Source organism: Chelon labrosus (genome assembly GCF_963514085.1).
Source record: "Chelon labrosus genome assembly, chromosome: 10".
In the NCBI taxonomy this organism is placed as follows: domain Eukaryota; kingdom Metazoa; phylum Chordata; class Actinopteri; order Mugiliformes; family Mugilidae; genus Chelon; species Chelon labrosus.
The window spans coordinates 15565687-15590277 of NC_140360.1; the positions used below are offsets into that span (position 1 = coordinate 15565687).

The following is a 24591-nucleotide window of genomic DNA, read 5'->3' on the forward strand; positions in this document are numbered from 1 at the left end:
ACTATCGCTAGCTAGCTACAACGTGCTAACAGGCGCGGCTCGTGCAGCTGTGTTTGTTAAAAATGTGTATGTGGTTTCTTTTAAAACAACAGATAATCCCACTTTCAACTAAACATCGGAAATGTCGGCCTCGTGTGTAATTTCTGCGTACTCAATTTCCCATGAGTAATTGCAGTGCAGCGTCAACCTTCCGCTTGGTGCTTCATGGATATTGTAGTTTCAAGGAAGCTTGCACTCCGGAAAGTACCTGCAGATAACATCTAACACCCAAAACACATTCCATCTTGCAATGAGTTTTCTTAGACCAGTACGGAAATTGAAAAAATATATATGTGTATGGTAAAAGGAATAAAATGAACGAATCATTTTTTTCTTTGTAAAAAAATAACAAGATCAATAAAAAATGTTTGAATAGGCAAAACTCTGTATTTATATGTAGGCCTACAGTGTAACAATCCACCCACTGTAACCTATCTATCCTTATTCACACTCCTTTTTAAACGTCAAACATTATATTATGTACTCAAAGGTGGCTCTAATGCAGTCTAATACAACTACCCTACCCTAATTAGTAATGTACAATATGAAACATATTAATTTATTTAACAGATTGGGATTGTTGATTCTCCCCCGTGGATCCATTTTGTTACTTGTATTTAAATTACAACTGTCGGTCCTCGTTTGACAGATCGGGCGGAGAAAATATTAGAAACACCCCTCAGTATATAGACTATTATGTGTGCCTTGGGACTCCTCTCGTGAATTTTATTTCAACGCTGCTGATAAATTAGCTGCCGATGGCGAATAGTTTCTGGCGCTGTGACTGATCACACAGCAGCGCCGCTGTATCATGTTAAGCTAAATAGCTAGCTTAGGATCATACCATATGCCATAACGTTATGACGACACTGCGACGGTTGCTGGAGCGAAACGTTATTTGAATCTCTCGTCGCCAGGCTACGGGGTTTAACGTCGAGCAGTGTTGGGCTAGGAGCTACCGTTAACGCCCACTTTTAGATATTGCTCTTTTTTTTCTTTCTTTTTTTTCTTTGCAGAGGGGACAGCTCCATTCACAGGGCTGGGCAGGCTGGCAGGCGAAGCGCAGGAGGAGCGGCAAAGCACCACCATAGACGTAGTGTGGAGCCCATATGATGGTCTCGCACTGAGAATAAACAGGCCAGTTTAAACCGCACCGTCATTCTCGGCCGCTTCGACGTCTCTTGTCCCCCTCTTCTTAAACCGAAACCACCCTCTCAGGAATGGAAGTGCCGTCTCTTGGCTGAAAATTTGGAGGTCCCATCCTGTTCTCGCCCAAACCTGCCGCGGAAATAGACTGACTTCCTCCTCGTCGCCCGGATCACCGCTGCCGCAGACCGGCCACTCTACTCGGCTCATTTAACCCAGACCCGTCGGCGGACTGAACTGATTCCGGCATTTGGACACATCGGAACTGGTCTGCCGCTGTTGTACATAACGTGCCTGTGTGTGCTTTTGCTGCCTGTATAATGCCGACACATTTGCGGTTCCGGAGAAGGTCATTCCTTGGGCTTTTATTCCTTTTTTCACTGTCCACCTCGGCATTGTATTTCATCTACTCCGCCCCCGGAATCGGTAAGTCAAACCAAACGATGGCTAGATCGTTGAATTCGCAGATTTTTGGATGAAGAGGGGTTGTTTGTGTGGGCTGTGCTGGGTCATGTGTGACAGCTCGGCTGCGAAGAGAAGAGGCCATGCGCCTCTGCTCAGCTCCCATCTCTCCCAGTCGATGATGAGAGACCGCTGGATGCTAGAGCTCGATCCTCTAATGTCCACGTACCTGGCCATGATAAAATTAGCTCTCCTGACGAGCTACTGTTGTAATCATCATGGTGTGACTAGGCCCAGCGCATATGCTTATACTGCTTATAGCAGTAGGGCCACAGGCAAGATGTGGTATTTTGGCCTTGATTTCGGGGCACATTGTTGGCTGCCATGGAAAAGTCAGAGTTGACTCATGTGTATTTTGCAAGTCTTACCCTGGCTGACTGATTCCTGGCAGGCCATAGATCACGTAATTAATCATGGATTCACTACCTTAAATGACATTTGTGGTGTCAGCCAGAGCTTAGAGATCCCTTACAACCAAGTAAGGCAGTTGCATTTGTGTAATATCGCATGTCCAATCATTAATTCATGCAGCTCATCCCATCCCATTGTTCTGTCACCATTTGTGTCACCTCAGTATTCCTGAGTACCTCACCCATCCTTTATTTATTTTTTTTTCCCGTGGCCTTCTAGCATGAGCTGTGGTCCACTCAGCTTATCAGCCTAGATAGATATAAGGCCAATCATGTGTTCTAATTTGGTCCTAATCTTCCATGTGGTGCCCAAGCATCAGTCATTTTATTGAACAGAGCTTATCTTGATGCATTGCACTTGGAAAAAATAGGACTTTCACCTACGGTACTTAGTTCTGTCCTTGACACAGTGCCACGCAGATTTGTTTTACATTTTTGCCTGATTTATGAACTCTGGTGAATGTGCAAATAAGCAGTAGCAACATGGCTGTCTAAACTGTTCTATATTGGGAACTAAAGAGGAAAGTTAACAAGGAAATGCTTTTGAGGAAATACAATGTGCTGTTGTAAGTGGGCATCTGGAAACCTTTCCTATTTGCCTGTGTAGCCACTGCTGGTTGGATAGCCTGTTGTGCTCGAAGAACATGCAGGTTGAGGCTAGGCCTTCTTGGAACATATATCTGATGCTTTTAAAACAGTCCACTCCTAGGGGGCACGCATAATGGATCAGAGCAAAAATAAAATGACAGGCCTTTGTCAACTGTTTTTTTTTTTTTTTTTTTTCTCTCGAATGGCAATATAGCAAGACTTCTGACTTCTGCAGCCACCTTAAGAGAGGCCATTATTGCTGGTGTGGGGAGTGGCTGCATGAGTTCAGTTTTGTTGAAGTCATACGGGTGTTGCTTTTCTAAAACATCAGAGGGAAAACTGGATCTTCTTACTCATCAAAAAAAAGGGTATTGATCCATTCACGCTTTTTACCAGCTGTGGACAACTTAATCAATAGTTGAATCAATTCTCATATGGAGGACACATTACTGACAGGAATAGGCTGTGTAGGTCTTAGTAACCGAGAGCAATGATTCCTCTAAATGTGGAACAAATAAACAAGGAAATCGTTAATTCAGTTATTCGTTATTTTTCTATCTTAGGTATTAATGTTGTCTGGTAACTGAGAGAGAGAACAGAGAGAGCTGCATTTGGACATATCCATCCTGCAGAGTGTTGACTTTTGTAGGGATGTAATGGCCACGTGGCTAACTAGGGGTTAGTTTAGAAACAGAACAAGGACCAGCAGCACCAGACAATTAATTATAGATGGTAACCAGGAACAAGGCAGCTTTTACTGCTGTTACTAAAAGCTGCAGTTTAGTCTTTTACACTTGCAGTGTCTGGCAGAGCTCTAGTGGCAGGCCTGAATTGGGAAATGGTGTTTTGGGAGGGTCCTTGAAAGAAATAGATCAAATTTATTTATATATTTTTTGTCATAAGGCGGTGTGGTTTACTCACTGGTAATGCTATTGATTCATGGACATTAGCTGAGGTTTCAGATCCTGTGGTCAGAGATGCATCTCATTGCGAGTGTAAAAAATCCAAATCAGTACGTGACACACAGAGGTTTGAAGGATGACTGAAACATGAGACACACTGTTGTTGTTTTCCGTTGTTTATTCTTTAAAGCATTTGAAGTTGTTGGTTTGACTCCATTTATAAGCTACCGTCAGGTTTTATCTAACAAACTGCAGCATGCTGCTTGGACATTCTCCAGATTATAGCCTGAGCCATTGCCAATAAGAAACGATGACCAAATTGCCCTTCAAGAGCAGGGGGTGACAAGGGTCAGAGCGGGCTTCTGAGGTGCCAGTGTATTCTTCACATTTCACCGCACTGTGCAGTGGACATCATCATGTGACTTATTGTCAAAATAGTAAAATAGAAATATAGAAAAAGTCTAGAAAGATCATTCTGGCTTTGCTCTTATTCTCAGTGTACAGTGTGATAAGTCAATAACAAGATCCTGCACCATTAGACCACCATATGCCCAATTTCATTTTTAATGTGCTGATAATATGGAAGACACTGCAAAGAATTAACAGAATCATTCAGAGTGAGGAAAATATAAATGTAAAAGAGCACGAGGAGGAGGGAGAAATGCAGAGGATGAAAGAGATGAGCTGAGCTCCGTTCCTTCTGCTGGTTTGCACATTGGGGAACCCACCCAGAACACCTGAACAGGGCTTCCTATGATACCCAGGTGGCTTCAGTGCAGATTGCCCCAATTTCACTACTTAGTCCGTATCTCTCTCCCTCTCTCTCTCTCTCTTTTTCACCATCTACCTCTGTCTCTCGCTCGGTTTCTCCGTCTCCATGTACGCACATGCACTGACACCCCGGCCTCCATGTTGCCTCTGAGCATGGATGCTGACTGATGCTGGCTGGGGATGCAGGGCACAGCTGGGCCCGGTTGCAGGAGTTTATTTAATTAAAACATGAGAGGATCCCACCGGAGCGGGCGCCAGGGAAGACACAGCCTCTATTTATAGGTTTAAACGCAGATATACACACACACACACCTCCACATCCGGGGAGAGCAAGGAAGAAAAGAAGCCAGGTGCTTCCCTTTGTCTCTAGAGAGCAGGTTAGTTCTCCTGACGAAATGGCTGTGCGTGGGTGTATCTGTCTGCGCTGTGTATTTAAATATGTATCTGATTCATAAAGGTGTGGACTGTTGCATCACAGCAAGTGAAGCAATGCCACATACGTTAGAGTTCAAGAGAGGCGTTAGGGAACTGTCCATAGTTTGTCAATCAGTACAAAGGTGAGGCCTGGAAATACTTAGACAGAGTTGCCACAGACATGACAACATGAGCATAGACTTTGTTTTTACATGCTTAGTAATTATTAGTTTGTCTTTGGCAATATCTTGTGGCACCTTAACCGCTCGTCTTTTCTTACCAGCTTTCTAACAACTATCGTGACGGAGGAGACTGCAAGCACATGTCTCGGGAGCAAGGCAAGAAATAATCGCAGATCTGCGGGTGTCATGTCTTAGGGCAGGTTTGCTTTCTCAGCAGCTAATATACTGGGAAAAAGTAATAAACCACATACCCTCTGTTGCCCGGTGCAATTTTGTTTGGCCCTTATTACCACACCCATGAGAATATTACTTCCTCTGTGCATATAGACTGATAAGCCCGGTGCAAATTACGTAAAATAACTGCTGTAACAACATTGTTTTTCCACATTTTTCACACGGTCCCTTTCTTGCTCTAAGAAGTTATAATATAAATTAGTGTTATAAATTGGGTATGGTACACACAGTTGTTTGCAGACTATCTCGATATAGATTAGCAGAGTCACTCTATTTTCTGTGTATTGTATACATATATATCTCTTGCAATAATGGGGAGGAGCTGTGAGTTTCATTTGGTGGCGACATTTCTGCTTTAAACCAGTTCTGCTTCCCGACAGTTCAGCCTTTTAACGGTTTATAGCTCAACGTTTAAACGATGCACTCAATCAATACCTGTCCATAAAACTATAAAAACAGAAATATAGTTAATATATTTCCAATTGTAGCATCTGCCTGTACCTTACTGTTAGTCATTATTATGGGTAAACACGAGTAATACTATCACGGTGTGAGTTCACCTGCAATGCCTTGTCCTATTTTAAAAGTTTTAGTATATTATAGTATGACAATTGAATGTTGAAATCTCTCTCACTCTTCCCACTCTGTCTCAAGGGATTACTCTGTGGAGACCAGGAGAAGGTCCATGTTTTTGATTTGTGCTTGGCCTTGTGCCCCATCATGGCTTTAATGACACAGATCTCAGAGGCCAGTTCTATGCTGTCGTGGCGCTTTTCCCCCTGACTGTTTTTGTGAAAAAAACAGTTTTTCCAGAGCAGTTTTTCCATTTTTCTGTATTGCGCGCTACTTTTTACGAGTGCGCATATGGCGCTGCATTCATTTGTACTTGTACTTGTGTGTATATTTGTACAGCCACTTCCTGCAAAGTCAGCTTTTCAACCTAACGAGAGAGCGCCTTGCCTCGGGAATATTTGAATCCTTATTTGGGTAAACAATGATGTTTAACGTTGGGAGGCACTATAGTGGGAAGAAGGCTTTAAAGATCAGACAAATTATGGTTGATACCGTTCCGATTGGTGTTTAGAGTGAAGTGAAACACTCCACATGAAGCCAGCCTTAACCAGATTAGCACGTGTTTGTGACAACATTGCTTGGACAATCTCCTGTTACTCTGACCGGCTTAATGGGGGTAAATTGTTAACTTTTGTTGAGGAAGCAGAGTTGTTGTTTAACTTACCGCACATTGAGCTTTTGTTCAGCATGATAGATGGGCTGCTTAAATGTGCACTGCTTGATTAATGGAATACAGCTGATCTACACTTTTTACACCACTAGTACGACTTGAATTCCAAATCACTACTAGCTGTAGTTAAACTGCCTCACTTAAGTGTTGTAAAGTTGGTGCTCTTTATACGTTTATAGGCATCCACTTTTATAGCATTGTCGGTGGTCACCGTACAGCTCAATGCTGGCAAGACCTCAACACAGACCCATTTGTTGTGGTAATAGTGATGCCTGTGCACTGCAGTGGTTAGTGAGTGTGTTTGTGTTAACGTACAAGTAAGTAGACATGCATCTGTAGAACGTAGGTGCCTATGGTAATACATTTATGCTTAGTTTGCAGACTCCTTCTTCACAGATGGCCATTTGCGTTAATGCCTGCGCTTCTCTGGCACCCTTAAAGCCATCTATCTCTGGTCCTAAAGGCCCAGTGTAGTACTCCCCTCACCCCTCCTCTCACCCTCCTACTTCTGCTTAATTGATCCATCCATTAAGCTCAATCCAGCCTGCCTCCTTGGGCTAATTTCCAGAGGCTAGGGATAGCCACAGTGAAATATTAACTTTGTGCCAAGCTGCCTCAGATAGATTCCATTGTGAATAGACAAATATGTTTCATAGAGATTAATTATGCAGCTTTAATTTTTGTAATGTTCTTCCACCGTTTAAAAAATTGAACTTCACTGATTTTTTTTAATAATGAATAAAAGCTCTCTGAAATCAAATGAAACGGGAAGTCTGATAGCCAGCAGTGCAGCCACTGAAATTCCTCTGGCTTGAGCACTTAAGAACTGGCATTTGACATTTTCGCTGCAGTTGCCATGGTTCCCTGAAGACGTGTTCCCATCCAGGACCGACTCCTTTTTATTGTCACAGCAACCAAAGAAACATGCCATCCTTGTTCCCATGATGATCTCCGTGACAACCTTTCCCCAGGGATACAGTCTTTACAGTCATATGGGACAGAGGCATGTCTTTTTCTCCGGGTCATATGTACACTTAAGATAGTAAACCTAGATTCCCCCTGCTTTCTGCCACCAATAGGGCCAAACATCGCTTATTTCATTATCTAAATAAACATTGTTATTGCTACTTCCGTCTTGCCCTTTTTTACTTGTGTAAATCTGTCTGTTGGCATAGTCTTTTATGTCCCTGTGTTGTAAATTCATGTGCACAGGCCTAGGACATGTGACTCTACATACTCGATTCACAAAGGAATTTAGTTAAACATCAATAGAGTGGGAGTTCATTGCACCTTGTGAGGCATTCAGAACCACGAGCAATCCACTCCAAACCTTCCATTGAAGGTACCCTACCCAATGTGCCCCGTCTCACACACAAACACACCTCTGCAGTGCACTCCAAATATGGTTTACTAGAATATGCAGGAGCACATGCTAAAAAGGGCATGAATTACATAACTGTTTTGATAGTGACGCTGTAAAATCTACAGCACTCCTCCTTATGTTATTACAAGACATTTTTGTCTTTTCATGTAACACAATAAAGCTCATGAGGTTTATGTCATTACCAGGCAACATATTAGTTGGAGTATAGTTGTTGGGCTTCCTCGGAGATACACCCTGTGTGACTATGTCTGCTTGGTGTTAGATTTGGCTTTGTTTGTTGATACACATTTTTAACCATTTGTTATTTTGGTCTATCCCTTTAATGACATAGCCACTCTTATATATACTGTATATATATGTGTGCGTAAAGACTTGAGTAAATAGTAACACACAGGCATGTTACTCCATGAATTCTCAACTCTACTGAAGTGATAACTCTCTCAGGCATGGATATACGCCAAGTGCAGCAGTCTTGGTTTTATAAATTATTAAACTGTCCTAGCAAAAATGTACTTCTTGTTGCATGCCAGTTTTAATTCTTGAAACCTGAGTTGACAAGTACAGCATTTATTGTTGTGCATTTTCCTAGCTTTCCTTGGGTATGTTTCAAACACCCTCTTGTAGTTTCACACAGATTTCAAAGCATTTCCTCAAATATTTATGTGTACCATGTATACGTCCAGTTTCCCTCTTTCTGTTCCTGCTTTAGATACCGTATGCTAAGTTTGGCATAAATATATAGAGACATAACTAGCACACCTGATCCCTAGGTGATCCCTACACATATAGCAGTCTTACTCTCATGTCTTGAACTGTTGTATGTAAGATGACCCCTATCCACCCCCTGTCGCCTGGATATTTGACCACAGACAGATGGTGGAGCTGGGTGTTGTAGAGGTGAGGGGGTGGAAGTGCACCAGTGCTTAGATGGAGAGCTGTGAGTCATTTTGGTGGCTGGCTGAGGGTCTTGTGTTTAGGCACTAATCATTTATGTAACCTAATCATCCTGAGGAGAATCCCAGCCTTTGTTGACCTGGTCCGAGCCTCCCTTTGTTAGTGAGACAGTTACCGTGGTAACTTTGGTCATGTGGTTGAGGCCAGTCAGACTGTAACTTGTGATGACCCAGTGTACAGCAGAAATGTTGCTGGTGAGGCATAATCCAAACACGCACATTGTTGATGCTGGGTGGAGTACTGCTGATGGTAGTTGATCATTATTGTGAGGACACTGGCTTTAAACTTTGCCCACAATAAGTGTTTACTGAAGGCAAGTATACTCTGGCTAAATGTTACTTCTGAGCAGGCACAGTAGACCTGTTGTTTTCCATACAGACATCTACCGTCATTTGCTTAAAATATATTCCCTCTAAAGCCCTTTTTGATCCCCCTTAAATAAGGATGTGTTTCTTAGTAGCAAAATGACTTGTGAACTGCCCATGTAAGGCCTTGAAACATTTTCATGAATTACCTCCATGTCCAGAGCAGTACTGTAATTACTAGAGATGTGGAAAAATTATTTATTTTCCTGCTGAACTCCTCTAAATGAATCACCTTACTACACTGACCTAAGTGTTTTTGTTCTAAAACATTAGAAAATATTAAAATCATACAGTTGCCGCAGCACAGCAGAGTTGTGTGTACATATAATATAGCACTAGTGTTGTTTTTGGCGGCCTGTTTTAATTTTAGTTTTAGTCTAGTCTTTGTGTCAAGCTGTCATTTTAGTTTTTATTAGTTTTAGTCATGTTCATACTCTTTTTAGTCTAGTCAAGTTTCAGTCAACTAAAAGTCTGAGCATTTTAGTCTTATTTTAGTCAGAATTATCCATGACTATTTTCGTCTAGTTTTAGTCGACGAAAACTGATGACATTTTCGTCTAGTCTTAGTCAACGAAAACTGATGACATTTAGTCTAGTCTTAGTCAACGAAAACTGATGACATTTAGTCTAGTTTTAGTCAATGAAAATTGTATTTTAGTCTCTTTTTAGTAATGCAATTCTATTTAACCCAGTCAATACAGTATAAGTAGCCTACCTTGTAGTATAGACAAAACCAGAATTTTCTTTTAGCCAAACCTATTTCAAACAAGGTTCTTATTATATTATTGTTACCTTATAGACTCAAGAATACATCCATTCCAGACACGGAAGACGCTGATTTGAATTTACAACATATTTATTTTACTATTTATTTACTATTTGCCGCACTTCTCCCTATCTTTCACCACAAGACATTCGGTTTTATTTTCCACTTCGGTGTATTTAAAGTTTTTCCAAATGTCTTCTCTTCTTCTTCTACCAAAGACCCCCGGCTGGCCCGCCATCGTTCCCTTTCTCTGTCACGCTACTCAGTACTCACGCAGAGTCGCAGACTCACTGGAGCAGAGCATCTTCTAAATAATGCCGCGAGTGGAGCTTGAGGAAGTGACGTCGCCTGCGAGAGAAACGGGCTCTCTGGACACAGGAAACAGAAAAACTACAAAATAATAATAATAACGCGACTAAACAAGACAAAATGACGTTGTAACATTTCGTCTCGTCTCGTTTTGGTCAACGAAAATGGAGAGACATTTTAGCATAGTTTTTATTTTGTAAACCACATTTAGTCTCGTTTTTATTCGTCAACAATATTGCATTATACATTTAATTATAGTCATCGTCGCATGACCAGCATTTACGTTACGTCTCGTCTCGTTTTAGTCACGTGATAAAGGTTCGTTGACGACAATATTTAGTCATAGTTTTCGTTGACGAAAGCAACACTATATAGCACTCTTCCTGTTGTGTCTTTCTGAACCTGCTTTTATGTTTTAATGTTGATTGTGACCTGTAAAAGGAATGCAATTGACTGCACTTGAAATACTGAAAGATCAAGTGTTGCTGGAATAAAGTAATATGCATTTTATCTGCTGTTATTTCCCTGTCAGACCTGGGATAAACATCAAATTTAGTAATACACTGCCTGGCCAAAAAAAAAGTCGTCACCTGGATTTGCTACGGTACGAGCCTCCTATTGGATAATTACTGCATGGGTGATTGTCTTTCAGCTGGCAACAAGTTATTTAACCCCAATTGATGCAAAGAGTAGCTTCTCATTTCTTATATAACCATGTCGAAAGACATATTAAGTGGTCGTGGGAAAGATGTGAGTCTGTTTGAGAAAGGTCAAATCATTGGCATGCATCAAGCAGAGAAAGAGATTGTAGAAACTACTAAAATTGGGTTAAGAACTGTCCAGCGCCTTATTAAAAAATGGAAGGACAGCGGGCAACCATTATCTTTGAGGAAGAAATGTGGTCGGAAAAAAATCCTGATTTATCGTGACCGGCAATCACTTAAACGTTTGGTGAAATCAAATGGAAGCAAAACAACAGTACAACTCAGGGCTATGTTTAATAGTGTACGTACAATGAGAAGGGAACTCAAGGGATTGGGACTGAACAGCTGTGTAGCCTTAAGAAAACCACTAATCAGTGAGGCTGACCAGAAAAAAAAAGCTTCAGTTTGCCAGAGAGCATAAAGATTGGACTCTGGAGCAATGGAAGAAGGTCATGTGGTCTGATGAGTCCAGATTTACCCTGTTCCAGAGTGATGGGGGCATCAGGGTAAGAAGAGAGGCAGATGAAGTGATGCACCCATCATGCCTAGTGGCTACTGTACAAGCCTGTGGGGGCAGTGCTATGATCTGGGGTTGCTGCAGTTGCTCAGGTCTAGGTTCAGCAACATTATGTGTCCAAAGAATGAGGTCAGCTACCTGAATATACTGAATGACCAGGTTATTCCATCAATGGATTTTTTCTTCCCTGATGGCACGGTTATATTCCAAGATGACAATGCCAGGATTCATGGGGCTCAGATTGTGAAAGAGTGGTTCAGGGAGCATGAGACATCATTTTCACTAATGGATTGGCCACCAGAGAGTCCAGACCTTAACCCCACTGAGAATCTTTGGGATGTGCTGGAGAAGGCTTTGTGCAGTGTTTAGACTCTCCCATCATCAATACAAGATCTTGGTGAAAAAGTAATGTAGCAATGGATGGAAATAAATCTTTTAACGTTGCAGAAGCTTATCAAACCACAGAGAATGTGTGCTGTATTCACAGCTTAAGGCGGTCCAAGGAAATATTGGAGTATGTGACCTTTTTTGTTTGGTGGCGCCTTTTTTTTTGGCCAGACAGTGTACATAATAAAGTAAAGGATGTGTCACATTTTTCAGGTCTGTCTTGAAACAGGCGTCACCTCATCATATGATCGTACAAGAAGTTAGTGCTGCTACCACCCGTACTGATGGTGATGAAGAGAGCCACTCTGAATGTGATTTCAATATTGTAACGAGGAACATAATTCTCAGTCCCTTTTTCCAGTCAAAAACACGTTCTAAATTTCAGTTAAAGCTAATGTGTGAAAATGAACCGGCGGTCTTCCAGGATTACTGTTTCAACAAGAAATTCCCTCTTGTTGGCGAGTGTTGGGAATTTTCTACTGAAAAGCCTCAAACTTTGTTTTTAAAAAATGTTTTGCTATCTCACTTATCTACAGCTGAAGTTTTGAAAGTATTTTGAGAATTCTGTGCCCCCATCTCTCTGAAAATGCAAGAGGTCTCTTCAAGGCCGTTATACTGTATGTCATCTAAATCAGACTGATTAAATGGATGATGACTTTTTCATTACTGCCATCTTAGCAGACCTAGAAAAAAAAACTCTTTAAACGATATACTAAATGTTTCCTCCCAGTGGCAAAATATAGAAATACCTTTCAGCTAGCAGTTCGTACAGCTAGTACACCCTAAGTGTTGCAGCATCATCCTCAGTCCAGATAATTTGATCTGCTGCTTTAGTCTTTGTGAACACAACCTAATTGACCTTTGGCTAAGCCCCGCCCTAGAATGTAGATTGACCAATCACAGCCAAGAGAGCTCCCACAGGGGTCCGACACTTTTTCCACAGCGCTCCATTGACTTTAATGCAGGCGTCTCATATTTTCGGTCTCGGCAGGCTATACTGTCGGTATATATCCAGCATCCAGGGTATGGATAAGCCCAATGATGTGCGCGCAAAACCCTGTGGAGCTAACCAAAACATCACCGTTACAGCTTAAGTTGCATAGTTGTTGATACGCTAGCACACGCTGAAGAAATACAACGTTATACGTGCGTAACGTTAGTCCGTTTGCTTCGTAATAACGATTATAGAAGTGAATAGAGACGTACCCAGCTTTGCATGAACAGTGTTGCTCCTTGATATTGATACCAGAGCCTTATAGATAACCAGAAAACCACAGCCCAGAAGAGAATGTCGGACGTAGCAACGGTAACTAAGGGGGGCGGGGCTTAGCCAAAGGTCAATTGGCAAAAAGGATATCACAGTACTGCCTTCTAAAACGTTTAGATTCTCACGTATCCAAAGCAGCACCTTAAGTTGGCCCTGGCAGGAAATACAAAACAATCAGCACACAGAGAACCTACGCAGGAGCTTCATTAGAGGGTTGCTCTAATAAAACCCCAGGAGAGTAGCTTAGTTGATTAACAAAGCATGGGTGTGACCAAAGCTGATTTACAACCATTGTTCTGTATGATAATACTGCAGATACAATGAGTGCTAATTACCATCAGTTTTACTTTATTCTTAGGCATGACCACTAAAGTAACAGGCAGGTAGAGCTCGTGCAAGATGTAAAAATGCTTGGATAACAAATGTCTACAGTTTACACTCTAGCAAAGACCTTCTTCCTACTCCAAGTGTACCTTAACTGCATGTTAAGAGCAGCTAGTTAATGTCAAATGTGATGCATCAAAGCCTTGCTTCACCTCTGTCCTTGTACGTGCAGCAAATTCAGTTTCAACAGAGACCAGAGACCAGTCTCTCTTGTAAACTATGCTTCAGCGGAGTATCAACAGAATCGGTGACCTGAATTCATGTTGACGGAAATTAATTGGTTTGTAGATTAATTTGACAGTTCATTATTCAATTTACTACCATTTTATGTTGCTTACATAACCCGCAGTGCATTAAAGCAAAACATTGCAGCCAGTAAATTCTACATTTTTTCAAATGAATACGTACAAATATGTCATACATGCACCGTAATACAGTGAAGGCATACATGGTTTCGCCCACGCTAGTTACTATATCCCTATAGCATAGATTTTATTAGCAATATTGTGGTCTGCCAAATTATACAATAGTGAGTTTTGAGATTGTTTTCAAACCCATGGGCTATGTGCAACATAAATTACAGAAGCTTTGTAATGCAATAGGTTACATGTGGAAATCTGTAGGGAAGGACATATGTGGTGTCTCTTGCTCCACTGTATTTTGCTCCACTACAGTGTGGTGTACTAGCTGTCAGCTCTGGCCCATTTGTTCAGTCAACAGGAGTAACCTCCAGCTGTGACGAGACCTCATCTTTCTGCTGGGGGTGGGGGACGATGGAAAATAGAGCAAGCAGGAGAATGTAGGCACGTGTGTGTTGGGGCGTGGGGGTGGGTGTGTGTGGAGAAGGGAGGGGGGAGGTGGGGGTCTGCGTGCATGTATGTGTACCTGCCTGTGTATGCCCTCTGCACACCTTGTACACTGATCCACTCCAATAACACAAGAATGTTCTGGACAGCCGCCAAATCAGCAGTAGGAAATGGGAAGAAAGGAGCGGCAGGCTACTGGAAGAATGAACCAATACTCCCTGCCCCTGTCCCACCTTCATTACTGTGGTCTCGCTTTAAGTCTTGTAAGACCTGTGCAATACTGTGTACATTTTACAGCTAGGGATGTGAAAGGGTTTCAACAAACATATACGTGTAAATGTTAGGTAAGAAACACTAAGTTTTGCGATTAGACATTATGAAATGATGAGGCCCCAAAGGATAACACAATCATGGTCTGCCAGATGAACTCTTCAGAAAGAGAAAGCGAAAGAGAGGTGAAGATGTGGAGAGACAAGAATCTGAGTTGATTTAATGACTTGCAGTGTAGTTGTATTTGGCAGGAGCTGCTCTACAAAGTGCACTACTTTAAGTGAATGCAATCAAATTTATATGAAGAGTGGCAGTGGACAGGCGGGGAGGGCAGGACATCACAAGGTTAGGGCTATCACCATCACTTTCAGGCAAGCTTACTACAGGATCCAGGAGTCACTGGAAAACCCCTCAACGCTCCCAAGTTATATCATTTATACGCTAACAGGAACATCAGTGTTCCTGCATGCATCCATATCCGTCTACTCAGTAAAATTTGAATGCTGAAGATTTAAATTAGTTTTTTTTTATGCACTCCTTTGACAGGTGAGGAGCTTGCAGAAATAAACCTAAAAACTATGAGCTGTAGTTTTTTTTTTTGTTTGTTTGCTCCTAAGACACATTCCTTTGCTTATTCATGCACCCAGACATTACTGAGCAACCTCAACATTCACTTAGAGTCGTGTTTCTGTCCACATGACATAAGTCCAATACTCCTTGTTCTTTTATCTCTATTTTTGTTCTCCACCATCTCCTAATGGAAATGTGCCTTTTATCAACAGAGCACCTACCATGAGAGGAGTGACTCCGGACAAAACTGTTACACATGCGAGCCAATCAGATAAACAATGAGCTGAAACCAGTTCATCACTTTGAGCAACCCCACTCACACTGTCTCACTGTTATTATAAGAATATCAATTAGCTGCTACCTTCTTAAAAAGACAAGAGCTGCAACAGTCCAACAGATGCATTTATAGATGAACGCAACACCCAGAAAGCACCTCATTCAAATTGACGTATGATTTCTGAAAGCTTTAGAGCTAGTTTTTAAACTTTGTACAAAGGGAACATTGCTTTCCCACGCTTTCTCAGTCTTGAAGTGCTTATTTTCACATTGCATGAAGTCACAAAACCCACAATACAAAAAAAGTTAAACCAGTTATAAACTAGAATATACCATAGCCATATATACGTCAACATTGACAGAAAGTAACCCGCATTTACATATCTATCCAGGAAGAACATCATGCTGCAGTAAAAAAAAAAAAATGTGTGTGTGTACTATGAAAAGGAAGTGTCTCTCCCGAGCTCATTCATACACATATACACAATTTGTCTGTCTTCCTCCCTTCATCTCTCACTTTCCTTCCCTCAGTTCTGTTTTCCACTATTTGCTTGCAGCGCAGTGGCAAGGGGTCCTGGCACCACTGTGTCATTTATGTAATTCTCGTCACTGTGTCTGGTCCCTGTGTTTCTTTGCCATGTAGTGGCTGAGCAGACATAGTGACTCAGGGGAGGGTCACACATACACACAGACAGGCTGATATGGGCACGCACGCACACACACACACACACACACACACGCATTTGATACAGCAGAGCAGATGGAAGGGCCGAGTGACTAGTGCAAGACCAATAATGAACTCACATGTGGTCCCTGCTGGCATGTGATACCGTGTCTGAGAGTGCTGTAGCATATGGGAGAGGCCTTTTTTTATGTCCTCCTATACATTTTCCATTACACATATTTTCCAGTGACGCTACAAAGTACGTAACAATATATTTTTATTGTATGTCATCAGACCTACTCCTCAGTATTTATCTTTGTTATCCATGACTTATCAGTAGAAGTGATCAGCATTCTTTTATAGCAACAAGAGAAAAGTTACATATTTAGGTCAAGATAGCAATACCGGTTTCTCTATCCGGAAATGAATCAGTCACTTACTGTCACTGATTAAATGGGGAAGTTCAAAAGAGACTCTGTAATTTCCATGTGGAGGCAGAGTTTGTGAATAATACACTGGATAGTTGTGAAAACACTTGTGCTTGAAACGGAGGTTGCTCTGCGCAGAGCCAAAATAAGTCAAGTATAATGGTGGTGAGAACTTCCCACCAGTGAACATTCAGCAGCAGTGAATTAAAACTGGGTTTTCCCCAAGTGCTGTCATTTTGTAGTAACACTGCTCAGGGTTTTTCATACATACACCCACATAAGTCTCCTCAGCCTTCCTTCTGCAGGCTCTTGCTTTGTTTGACAGAGGAATGGTTGAATATGAGCTTATATTAAGTAAACATTTTTAGTATATAAAGCCTTACCTTTGCATATGGAGAAAATAGGAAAAAGTAGAACATATCAGAACATATCCAGTCAAAATGGTTTTGGCTTTGCATGTTTGTGGATCTACATATGCGATTATGTGAACGTTTGGCATAGTTTGATGTAGTTTGTGGGTGGAGGCCAGACAAATAGTTGTTAATGAGTAACAGCTCACAGAGTGAAATGTTTAGAGAAGTAAATATATTTCTCTGGGTCAGTTCAGCTGCTGATTTACTGTTTTGGTCAGCACATGGTGACTCCAGAGACGCCATGAAGTGGATGAGTGCAGAAGAAAGTGAACACTACCACAAACCTCATGTTGTCATTAATGGTGTTTTAAAACCAATCTTCATATTTTACACAGAGGGTCTTCACAGGCAGACATTTTACATCCGTGCACCGTGGGGAAGAGAAATCAAAGAAGTGCAGCATTGGGGAGATAGATTACAATGATTGAATGAATGAAAGTGTCTGCCCAATACGAAGTGGGAAGCAGTGAAGAGGGAATGGAAGTGCAAGTGGTTTGGATGCTTTCAGGAAGTGGGCCTCCTGCCAGGGACTGTAATAAGTGCCGACGTCATTTCTGTTACAGTAAATGAGGAGTACTCAGCTTCTCAAAAAGACATCTGCTCAGAGAATCTTCTCTTTTCTGTCTTTTCTTTAACTGTCATGGACCCTTGCTTTGTCTGTGTCTTGTCTGTCAGCCAGGCTGCATGTTTATGCCTTCCCGTCCATTCGAGAAATGGAGCTCTGGGGAACGATGACGATGGTTCTGGTCAACGCTGTCATGATGGTTTTCCTGTCATTGTAGGCCTGCACACATTTTCAAGCCGTTCAAATGTGATGTGAAACTATGTGTGTGTGTTTGTGTGTGTGTGTGTGTGTGTGTGTATGTGTATGTGCTCATGTGTGAGATGGAGCTTTGGGTTTGGAGTGAGTCTCATGATCCACTTATGACCGCGTGTCATGTGACTATAACTAGCACTGAACTACTTACTATCAGCTGAAACTGCTTGTGCTCATGCTGGTGTGTTTCAGGAAGCTGATTCACTGAGTAATATTACATTTTAATTTGCACTAATGGCTTTTCTCGTTACTAACAAAATGTCCCAAGCTCTTGTTGATCAGTGTTAGTACCACTAATGCGAAAAACTCTCTCTGGCTTCTAACCTCTGTTTTCCTGCCTTCCTGTGGTGAGCTAAGGTGTATGTTCAGGACTTAAAGGCCAAATCAATTCTTGAGTGTAATAATAGGCCTATCCATAAATGCATGAGCATGATGTTTCCATCAGCCAACTGGGGATATAAAATGGTAAACAGAAAGATAAGACAAACCTTAAAGACGCTATTACCGTACTACTGCTCCTACTAATACCATAGCAGTTTTAATAACTGAAAAGAAACAAATAAGAAACCTTCGCTAATTTCAAGTTTAAAAAGGTGCATTTGGTTTATGTTGCATATGTGTACGTGTAATACATATATGTGTAAGTTGGATTTGTATTTTTTTGGTCAAATACCACAAGGTGAATTAGATTTTTCTTTATTAGCATTTAGGTAACTATTACTCCACATTCATTTACAAAGTGAACCCCGTAGGAGACTTTTTGGATTTGTATTTGTTATTTTTATTTTTTACTGCACCTAAAAGGGGACCTCTGGCCGCCTTAATTTCGTTGTACCACAATGACAAATAAAGACATTCTGTTCTATTCTATTCATGAGATCAGTGAAACTATTTCCATCATTGAGTCATGCTCTGTGGCCACAATTGTATTCACAGTGATACCTGCGTAGAACGAGTGTCTTTAAAGTCTCTCAAAGTGGGCATACAATGGCCTCTTTGGAACGTGTCATACATTGGTGCTTACATAACCTGAAGTTACCCATGACAACATGAATGCCAACAATGACCAAAACTGTTGCTCCCATCAGCAAGATAAAAAGTTTTAGATGCCAGAGCTGTGTAGACTTCCTGATATTGCACACCACTTGCAATGTTCACAGCATCGGTTCAGTCCATTAACAGAAGTGTGGATATAAACAGAACCGTATCTTTTGTGAGAATACCCAGGAACAAAGACTTTGAAGGAAAGACATTTCCGAGGAAGGCATGGCTTTGCATCGGTTTTGTGTGACTCAAAACTACTCGCATGAACCTCTGTCTGTGTCTGACTGAAATGAGTCACAGTCACATGGTTGCATGTCTGTGAGTGTGTAAAAGAGAAAAAGTGGTTTTGAGTATGCAATTGACTGCGCCAAAAAAACAGGATACGGGTTTTGCTATCTTTGCTTGTGTGTCAGTGACATACCAACTGGTATAGCTTGTCTGTTGTGCCACTGGAATCCTAACTGTGCAGAGGCATCAGTAATCGTCATGTCTCTGCAAGGAAACAAAAGAAAAACACTTTCTGGCTGAGATTAGAGACATGACTGAGATTCATTTGCTTTGTTGGAATAAAACGTGCCCGTGGTTCTTTTTGGAAATTTAATTACTACAGTTACCAATTGATAAACAAGAAAAATGTATAGATTATAGGTTTGTCCATGATGTTTGCGATTGTGAACCGATGGAGGGGCTGCTGCTGGTGAGTTGTGATCCTGGATTTAACTGCATCACTTAGAAAGGGTCAAAAGTACTAATAACTTGCTTGACCCTTGTTCAAAAAGAACACATATGCTGTATTTTATGTGTTTAAAAAAACGTCATACATTCTCAATAGATGAATGCGTTCAAATTACAGTGGTTGTTCCATGTAATTGTAAGAGGTTTAGTGTTAATGCTTAGAGTAATGGCCTGTTTACCTTCCAATAACTGAAATGGACCTGTGTAGTCATGTGTACGCAGTTTAATGCATTACACTACTAGTAGCGCAATTAATTCACCTGACATCTACATTAACATAAAATACATTCAGCATTCACTGAGATATGATAAATTTGAGCCCTTAGTGTCCTACTTCCCGGCTATCCTTGTGATTGTAGGGGTCTGTGGGTGTCACTGATACGCAACTGCATTAAAGTGACCCTTTCTGAGAGTGACAGTTTAAGCCCTGAAAGCTATGAGTGTTGGTTGTATGGTGTGTGCATACAGAAACCATTTCTGCTGGGAGAGAGAGAAAAAAAAAAAAAAAAACTGCCTTTCAGCTCTTATCAGGGACCTAGCAGAACGGGACCGATCACCTCCCACTGCTGAGCTATCAATGTGGAGTTAATTGCCTTTCAGAGGAAAAGCGGGTGGGGGAGATTGTGTGTGTTTCCTTTTTTTGCTTGTTTGTTGGCTTTTTATTTTTCGATTAACCTCTGTTGCATTACAATATGGTGCAGAGTCTGTCACTGGAATAGTCCCCATAAGCCCGCTGTCCATCTTTGAGATTATTCACTTAAATGACAGGAACAATCGGACTTGACAGAAAGTGATACAAACCACATTACACAGAGACAACAGAACAGTGAGATGATGAGGAAGATATAGGGAAGGGCAGATAAGGGGAAGGAGGGGAGTAATGTGTAGAAGGGGACGAGGAGAAGTGGGCTGAGCTCGACGGGCAGGCGGCATGTTCTGTGAGAGCGGTAGAAAGCAAGGTCATTCAAGGTCTCCTGTCAAGAGGGGTTGCGATGGGGGGTTTATGATAGGATGAGGTGGAGTTTGGTTGGGGAGGGAGGGCTCTTCCTGTTTACGTGCTAATATGTAGTGGTGAACGCATGCAATGACGCATTAATGTGTTTTTCGTGCAGGCCTCCCCTTTATTCATGTCCAGCGCTAATGGGCCTCTGTTTTGTATCCTACCGTGCTCGTTTCCTCTAAACTCCAGGTCTCTTGTGTCCCATTGCGTTTGTCACAGTTTGTAGCCTTGAATACCTCAGCATTACCCTTCATCCATAGTACATGTTTGGTGGGAGAGGAATTGCGTGCCCACTGCTTTGTATACAGTAGATGAAGTGTTGACATTTTCCATCTCTGTGCTCGATGACTTTAGTATTTCCAGCCAACTTAACCATTAAAAGTGCATTTTTTTGTGGAAAAAAAAATGTATTTCAAAGAATAGCCAAGTGAGATTGCTTTGCTGTGCATACATTTAACTGGTACTATACATAAATGTACAGTATGTACCTTTGATTTGTCAGAGTAGGGAACTACATCTATAATATATGTCCATACGCTTGGCAGGCATGAGAAATGAGACATGTCAAAAAATGTTGGTGCCTGTTCTAGGTCACACTCCAGAAGCCTCTGAGCATTTTCCATCATATGGCCCCTCAGAAGGACATCAGTGAGTGTGTGAGGCTGCATGCATGCATGCATGTGTGCACATTTGTGTTGATCCTGTACTGGATGCGTTACTGTATGAGTGAACAGGATCTGTTCTGTGCTGTTATTTCCCTATTTATCATTATTATCTATTGCAGCTTTGTTCCTGCTGCACTGTAGAAATGCATTTGCGTGTTGCAGAGGTAAAATGAGAACATTGATTTCAGTTACCACTAAGCCACTGGTCTCTAGTCCTGCAAGCCTGGCAGTTTGTATAAAATAAGATGAATGTGATGGAAACTGTAATACAATTACTAATGACAAATCACATCCCATGGATTTCTAGCTCAGCAGTATTACATACGGGCACACCATCATTACACACATACACTTCTGCACAAGGGTGTGGATCATATTGGGATTGCTTTAAGATAAACGCTGATTGGATTAATGGTGGGTGATTGTGCAGTTGGATACAGATTCACAGGGCCAGAGATCCATCACCGTGGCAGCATTGTGTTGGAACTGAAATTGGAGTAGTAGTCAGTGTACCAGGAAGTTATTCCTGAAGTTGTGTTCTTGCCATTGATGTTATTTGCCATTAGCAACTCGTGTGAGTCACTGTTGTAGTAGATCATAAACCTACCATTTTACTGTGCATGCACATTCTGCTGCAGCTCAGTTTGTAAATGCAGGTGTTTGTGGTGTGCAATGGCCTTTTGGGTGAGTCAAAGTTAGACCACACACCCTCCCTCTTTGTTCCACTGTACTGCTCCTCTTTGGCAGCTTAACCTCTGTTGTGGTGTTATTTAGGTCAACCCACACTGCACGGAACTTGCTCTAAGCTTCTCTGTTGGAGTTCCCAATATATAACTTCTACAAAAAAACACAGTTGTGATGCATTTTCCTACATTCTAATAGGTTGTAGTTATTGTTTGAGATGTATTGTACGGCAGGGCACGTTTTTATGTGACAAATGGTTAATGTTTTTTTAGACACGTGTATTCACTGAAACTTTCACTGCTGTCTTGTTGTGCGAGTCTTCCTCTTTCAGTATCTACTATGTCCCAGTGCTTCCAGAGACAGACATGACTGAGCCACTGTTAACAATGCAGTAGTTAATAAGTACAAATAAAACATAATATGGCAAAAATTTGCAGTCATCGTGCGCAGAATACATTAGCCAATCACTTATTTCTCATTATCTCAGTCTGTTTCTTATTAAACAAGTTTAAGTTCACCCTCTTCCTCTCCCATCAGCATAGATTAACATTCCTGTGGCTGGCTTCTTTAGACAGAAAGCCCCTGGATGTGTGGTCGGGAAATCCCCCTCATTAATGCAGATAGTCAGTTTGTGCCAGATCAGGTGGAAAAGTGTGCCCACACAATAATCTGCTTTCTTAAACATGGGTATTGCTCTGTATTGTTTCTCAGTGAGGTTCACAGTTACTCAGGACTTCTTTTTGTTTTTGTGTATTTTTTTTTGGAAATAGCTGCCAGCGGCATATTTCAGCATGGCATAATGTTATTTTCTTCTCTCCTCTGTCCACAGTGAATGAGTATGTGTTTATGGTCCAAGCGAGAGGGATCCAGATCAGAGAGAACGTGAAGAACATTGGTGCACAGGTCCTAGAGCAAGTGGTGAGAGGGGCCTACAGCGTCAATGGCACAGGTAAAAACATACACACTGATATGCAAGGGTGTATGAATTCAGCCCCAACTCTTGTTCACTAAGAGGACAAATGAGCTTAGTCCATCTAAGTCTTGTTAGTGAGTCATGTGCGTGTTTATAGAGTGTATAGTTTAGCTACCAGTGAAAAGATATCAGTATAAAAAAGACAAGATAATGAGAGCATTAAGTTCCTGTTTCCGGCCGTGCTGATACATGTATGTGTGCTTTCAGATTATACATATGATTTCAACTTCAGTGAGAGCGATGCTCCTCCCACCACATTCCTCCCTGAGGGCTTCACCTACCTCCCCTCGCAGGTTTGCCCTGAGAAGCTGCCCTCCATGAGTGAGTACACTGTCCAGATTAAAGTTGCTTGACTAATGATTCTGTAATCAGTATATTAGGCACCGAATGAGAAAACATCTCTCGTTTCCAATTTTCATTTCACTCCTGTACGTATTTGTTCTAGTAATGAGTAGCGAAACGGTTCAGAGCACATGTTTTATTGCAGCTTTGATTGATGATGCATGCATTTATGTTGTTTTAGCACAGCCTAGCAATTTATGTCCCAGATTGCGCAGCTCCCTCTCTTTTTAACACTTGCCTCATTGCATTCCTTTCATCTTATTTCTGTCATTCCTCTCTTTGCCATCTATCTTCTTGATATTAATGTCATTACTCTCTCACCCACTTCTTCATTTTCGTAGCCTTTTCTCAATCGTACAACCTTTGACTGTTCTTTCTCCCCCTCCTTTTCGTCCCCACACACAGAGGGCAGGTTGGACGTGAACATGAGCGAGGTTTCTCTGGAGGATGTGGAAAGGTCTCTGCTGGAGGGAGAGACTAGCTTGGCCTCAGGAGGCTACTGGAAGCCCAAAGACTGTTTACCTCGCTGGAAGGTAAGTGACATTTAGGTCATTGAAAAGCACACATATACAGACACACCAGTGATAAATACACAATCCGTCTTAATAGGCCACAAGAGGTTAGGGTAGTGTTATGATATGGATCGTCCCTCCCATAGAGTCCAGTTCAAAGAAACTGTTGTATCCCACTTATTTGGTTTTATGCTTAATTTGTCACACGTTTGTGATTCTCAATATAAGCTGTCGGTGGTGGTGGTTTGTGGTTTGTGTTTCCCAACCTGCAATAATAGCCTTTGCCTAAAAATACACATTCACACTCTTTCAGTTAATTAAATACACCTAGCTAAATATTATGCATTCAAATACAAGAGCACTACAGTAACCAGTTAAAGCGGTGTTGACTCAACTGTTAGGTCACTTTGGAGTACACATAAAGCAGAAGAGGCAAGCAAAGCATGTGTTCTGTTTTTATTTGTGGCTCTTTTTTTATTAGTCCAGCAGAGCAATCTTGCCGGCCATCTGTCTGCCTGTCTGTCTGTCTGTCTGTGTGTCTGTCTCACATTCATGTACCACAAGAGACTGTGTATGTTGTGACAGCCATTTTCTCTCTCTTTCTCTCATTAGCCAGCAGTCGCTTTCTCATCTATTACTCTCTTTTAGACACTCGTTTTCCTTTCTCTTGTTTTTTGTTCCTTTCCGTGTCACTGATTTTTGTTATGCTTCAAAGGAAACTTAAAAAAGGCCGCTGTCATACCTCCCGCTCCACGGGGGAAAATAAAGACCTCTAAGACATTTAGCGCCTCGGTGCTTCTGTGATTGATGACTGTCAGATCTCATTGTGGAAATGAGATTTTACCAGTTTTATCTGCCACTCTTTTATCTCCCACACTGTCCCATGTACCTACTGCTGAGAGACCACAACTCGCAGAAATATTACAGACAAATCATGGCCAACAATTTACTAGGCTGCACACAC

At 41.6% G+C, this 24591-nt stretch overlaps 1 protein-coding gene across 1 annotated transcript in view; it reads left to right on the forward strand.

Annotated features, from left to right (window-relative positions):
• The first annotated feature begins 402 nt into the window (after positions 1 to 402).
• b4galt5 (UDP-Gal:betaGlcNAc beta 1,4- galactosyltransferase, polypeptide 5) overlaps positions 403 to 24591 on the forward strand; it is a 30612-nt gene continuing 6423 nt past the window's right edge. The window contains exons 1-4 of the mRNA XM_084552833.1: positions 403 to 1611; positions 22630 to 22749; positions 22981 to 23094; positions 23521 to 23648. Coding sequence (XP_084408959.1) covers positions 1506 to 1611; positions 22630 to 22749; positions 22981 to 23094; positions 23521 to 23648 — 468 coding nt within the window. The 5' untranslated portion in view covers positions 403 to 1505. The remainder of the gene's footprint in view (positions 1612 to 22629; positions 22750 to 22980; positions 23095 to 23520; positions 23649 to 24591) is intronic.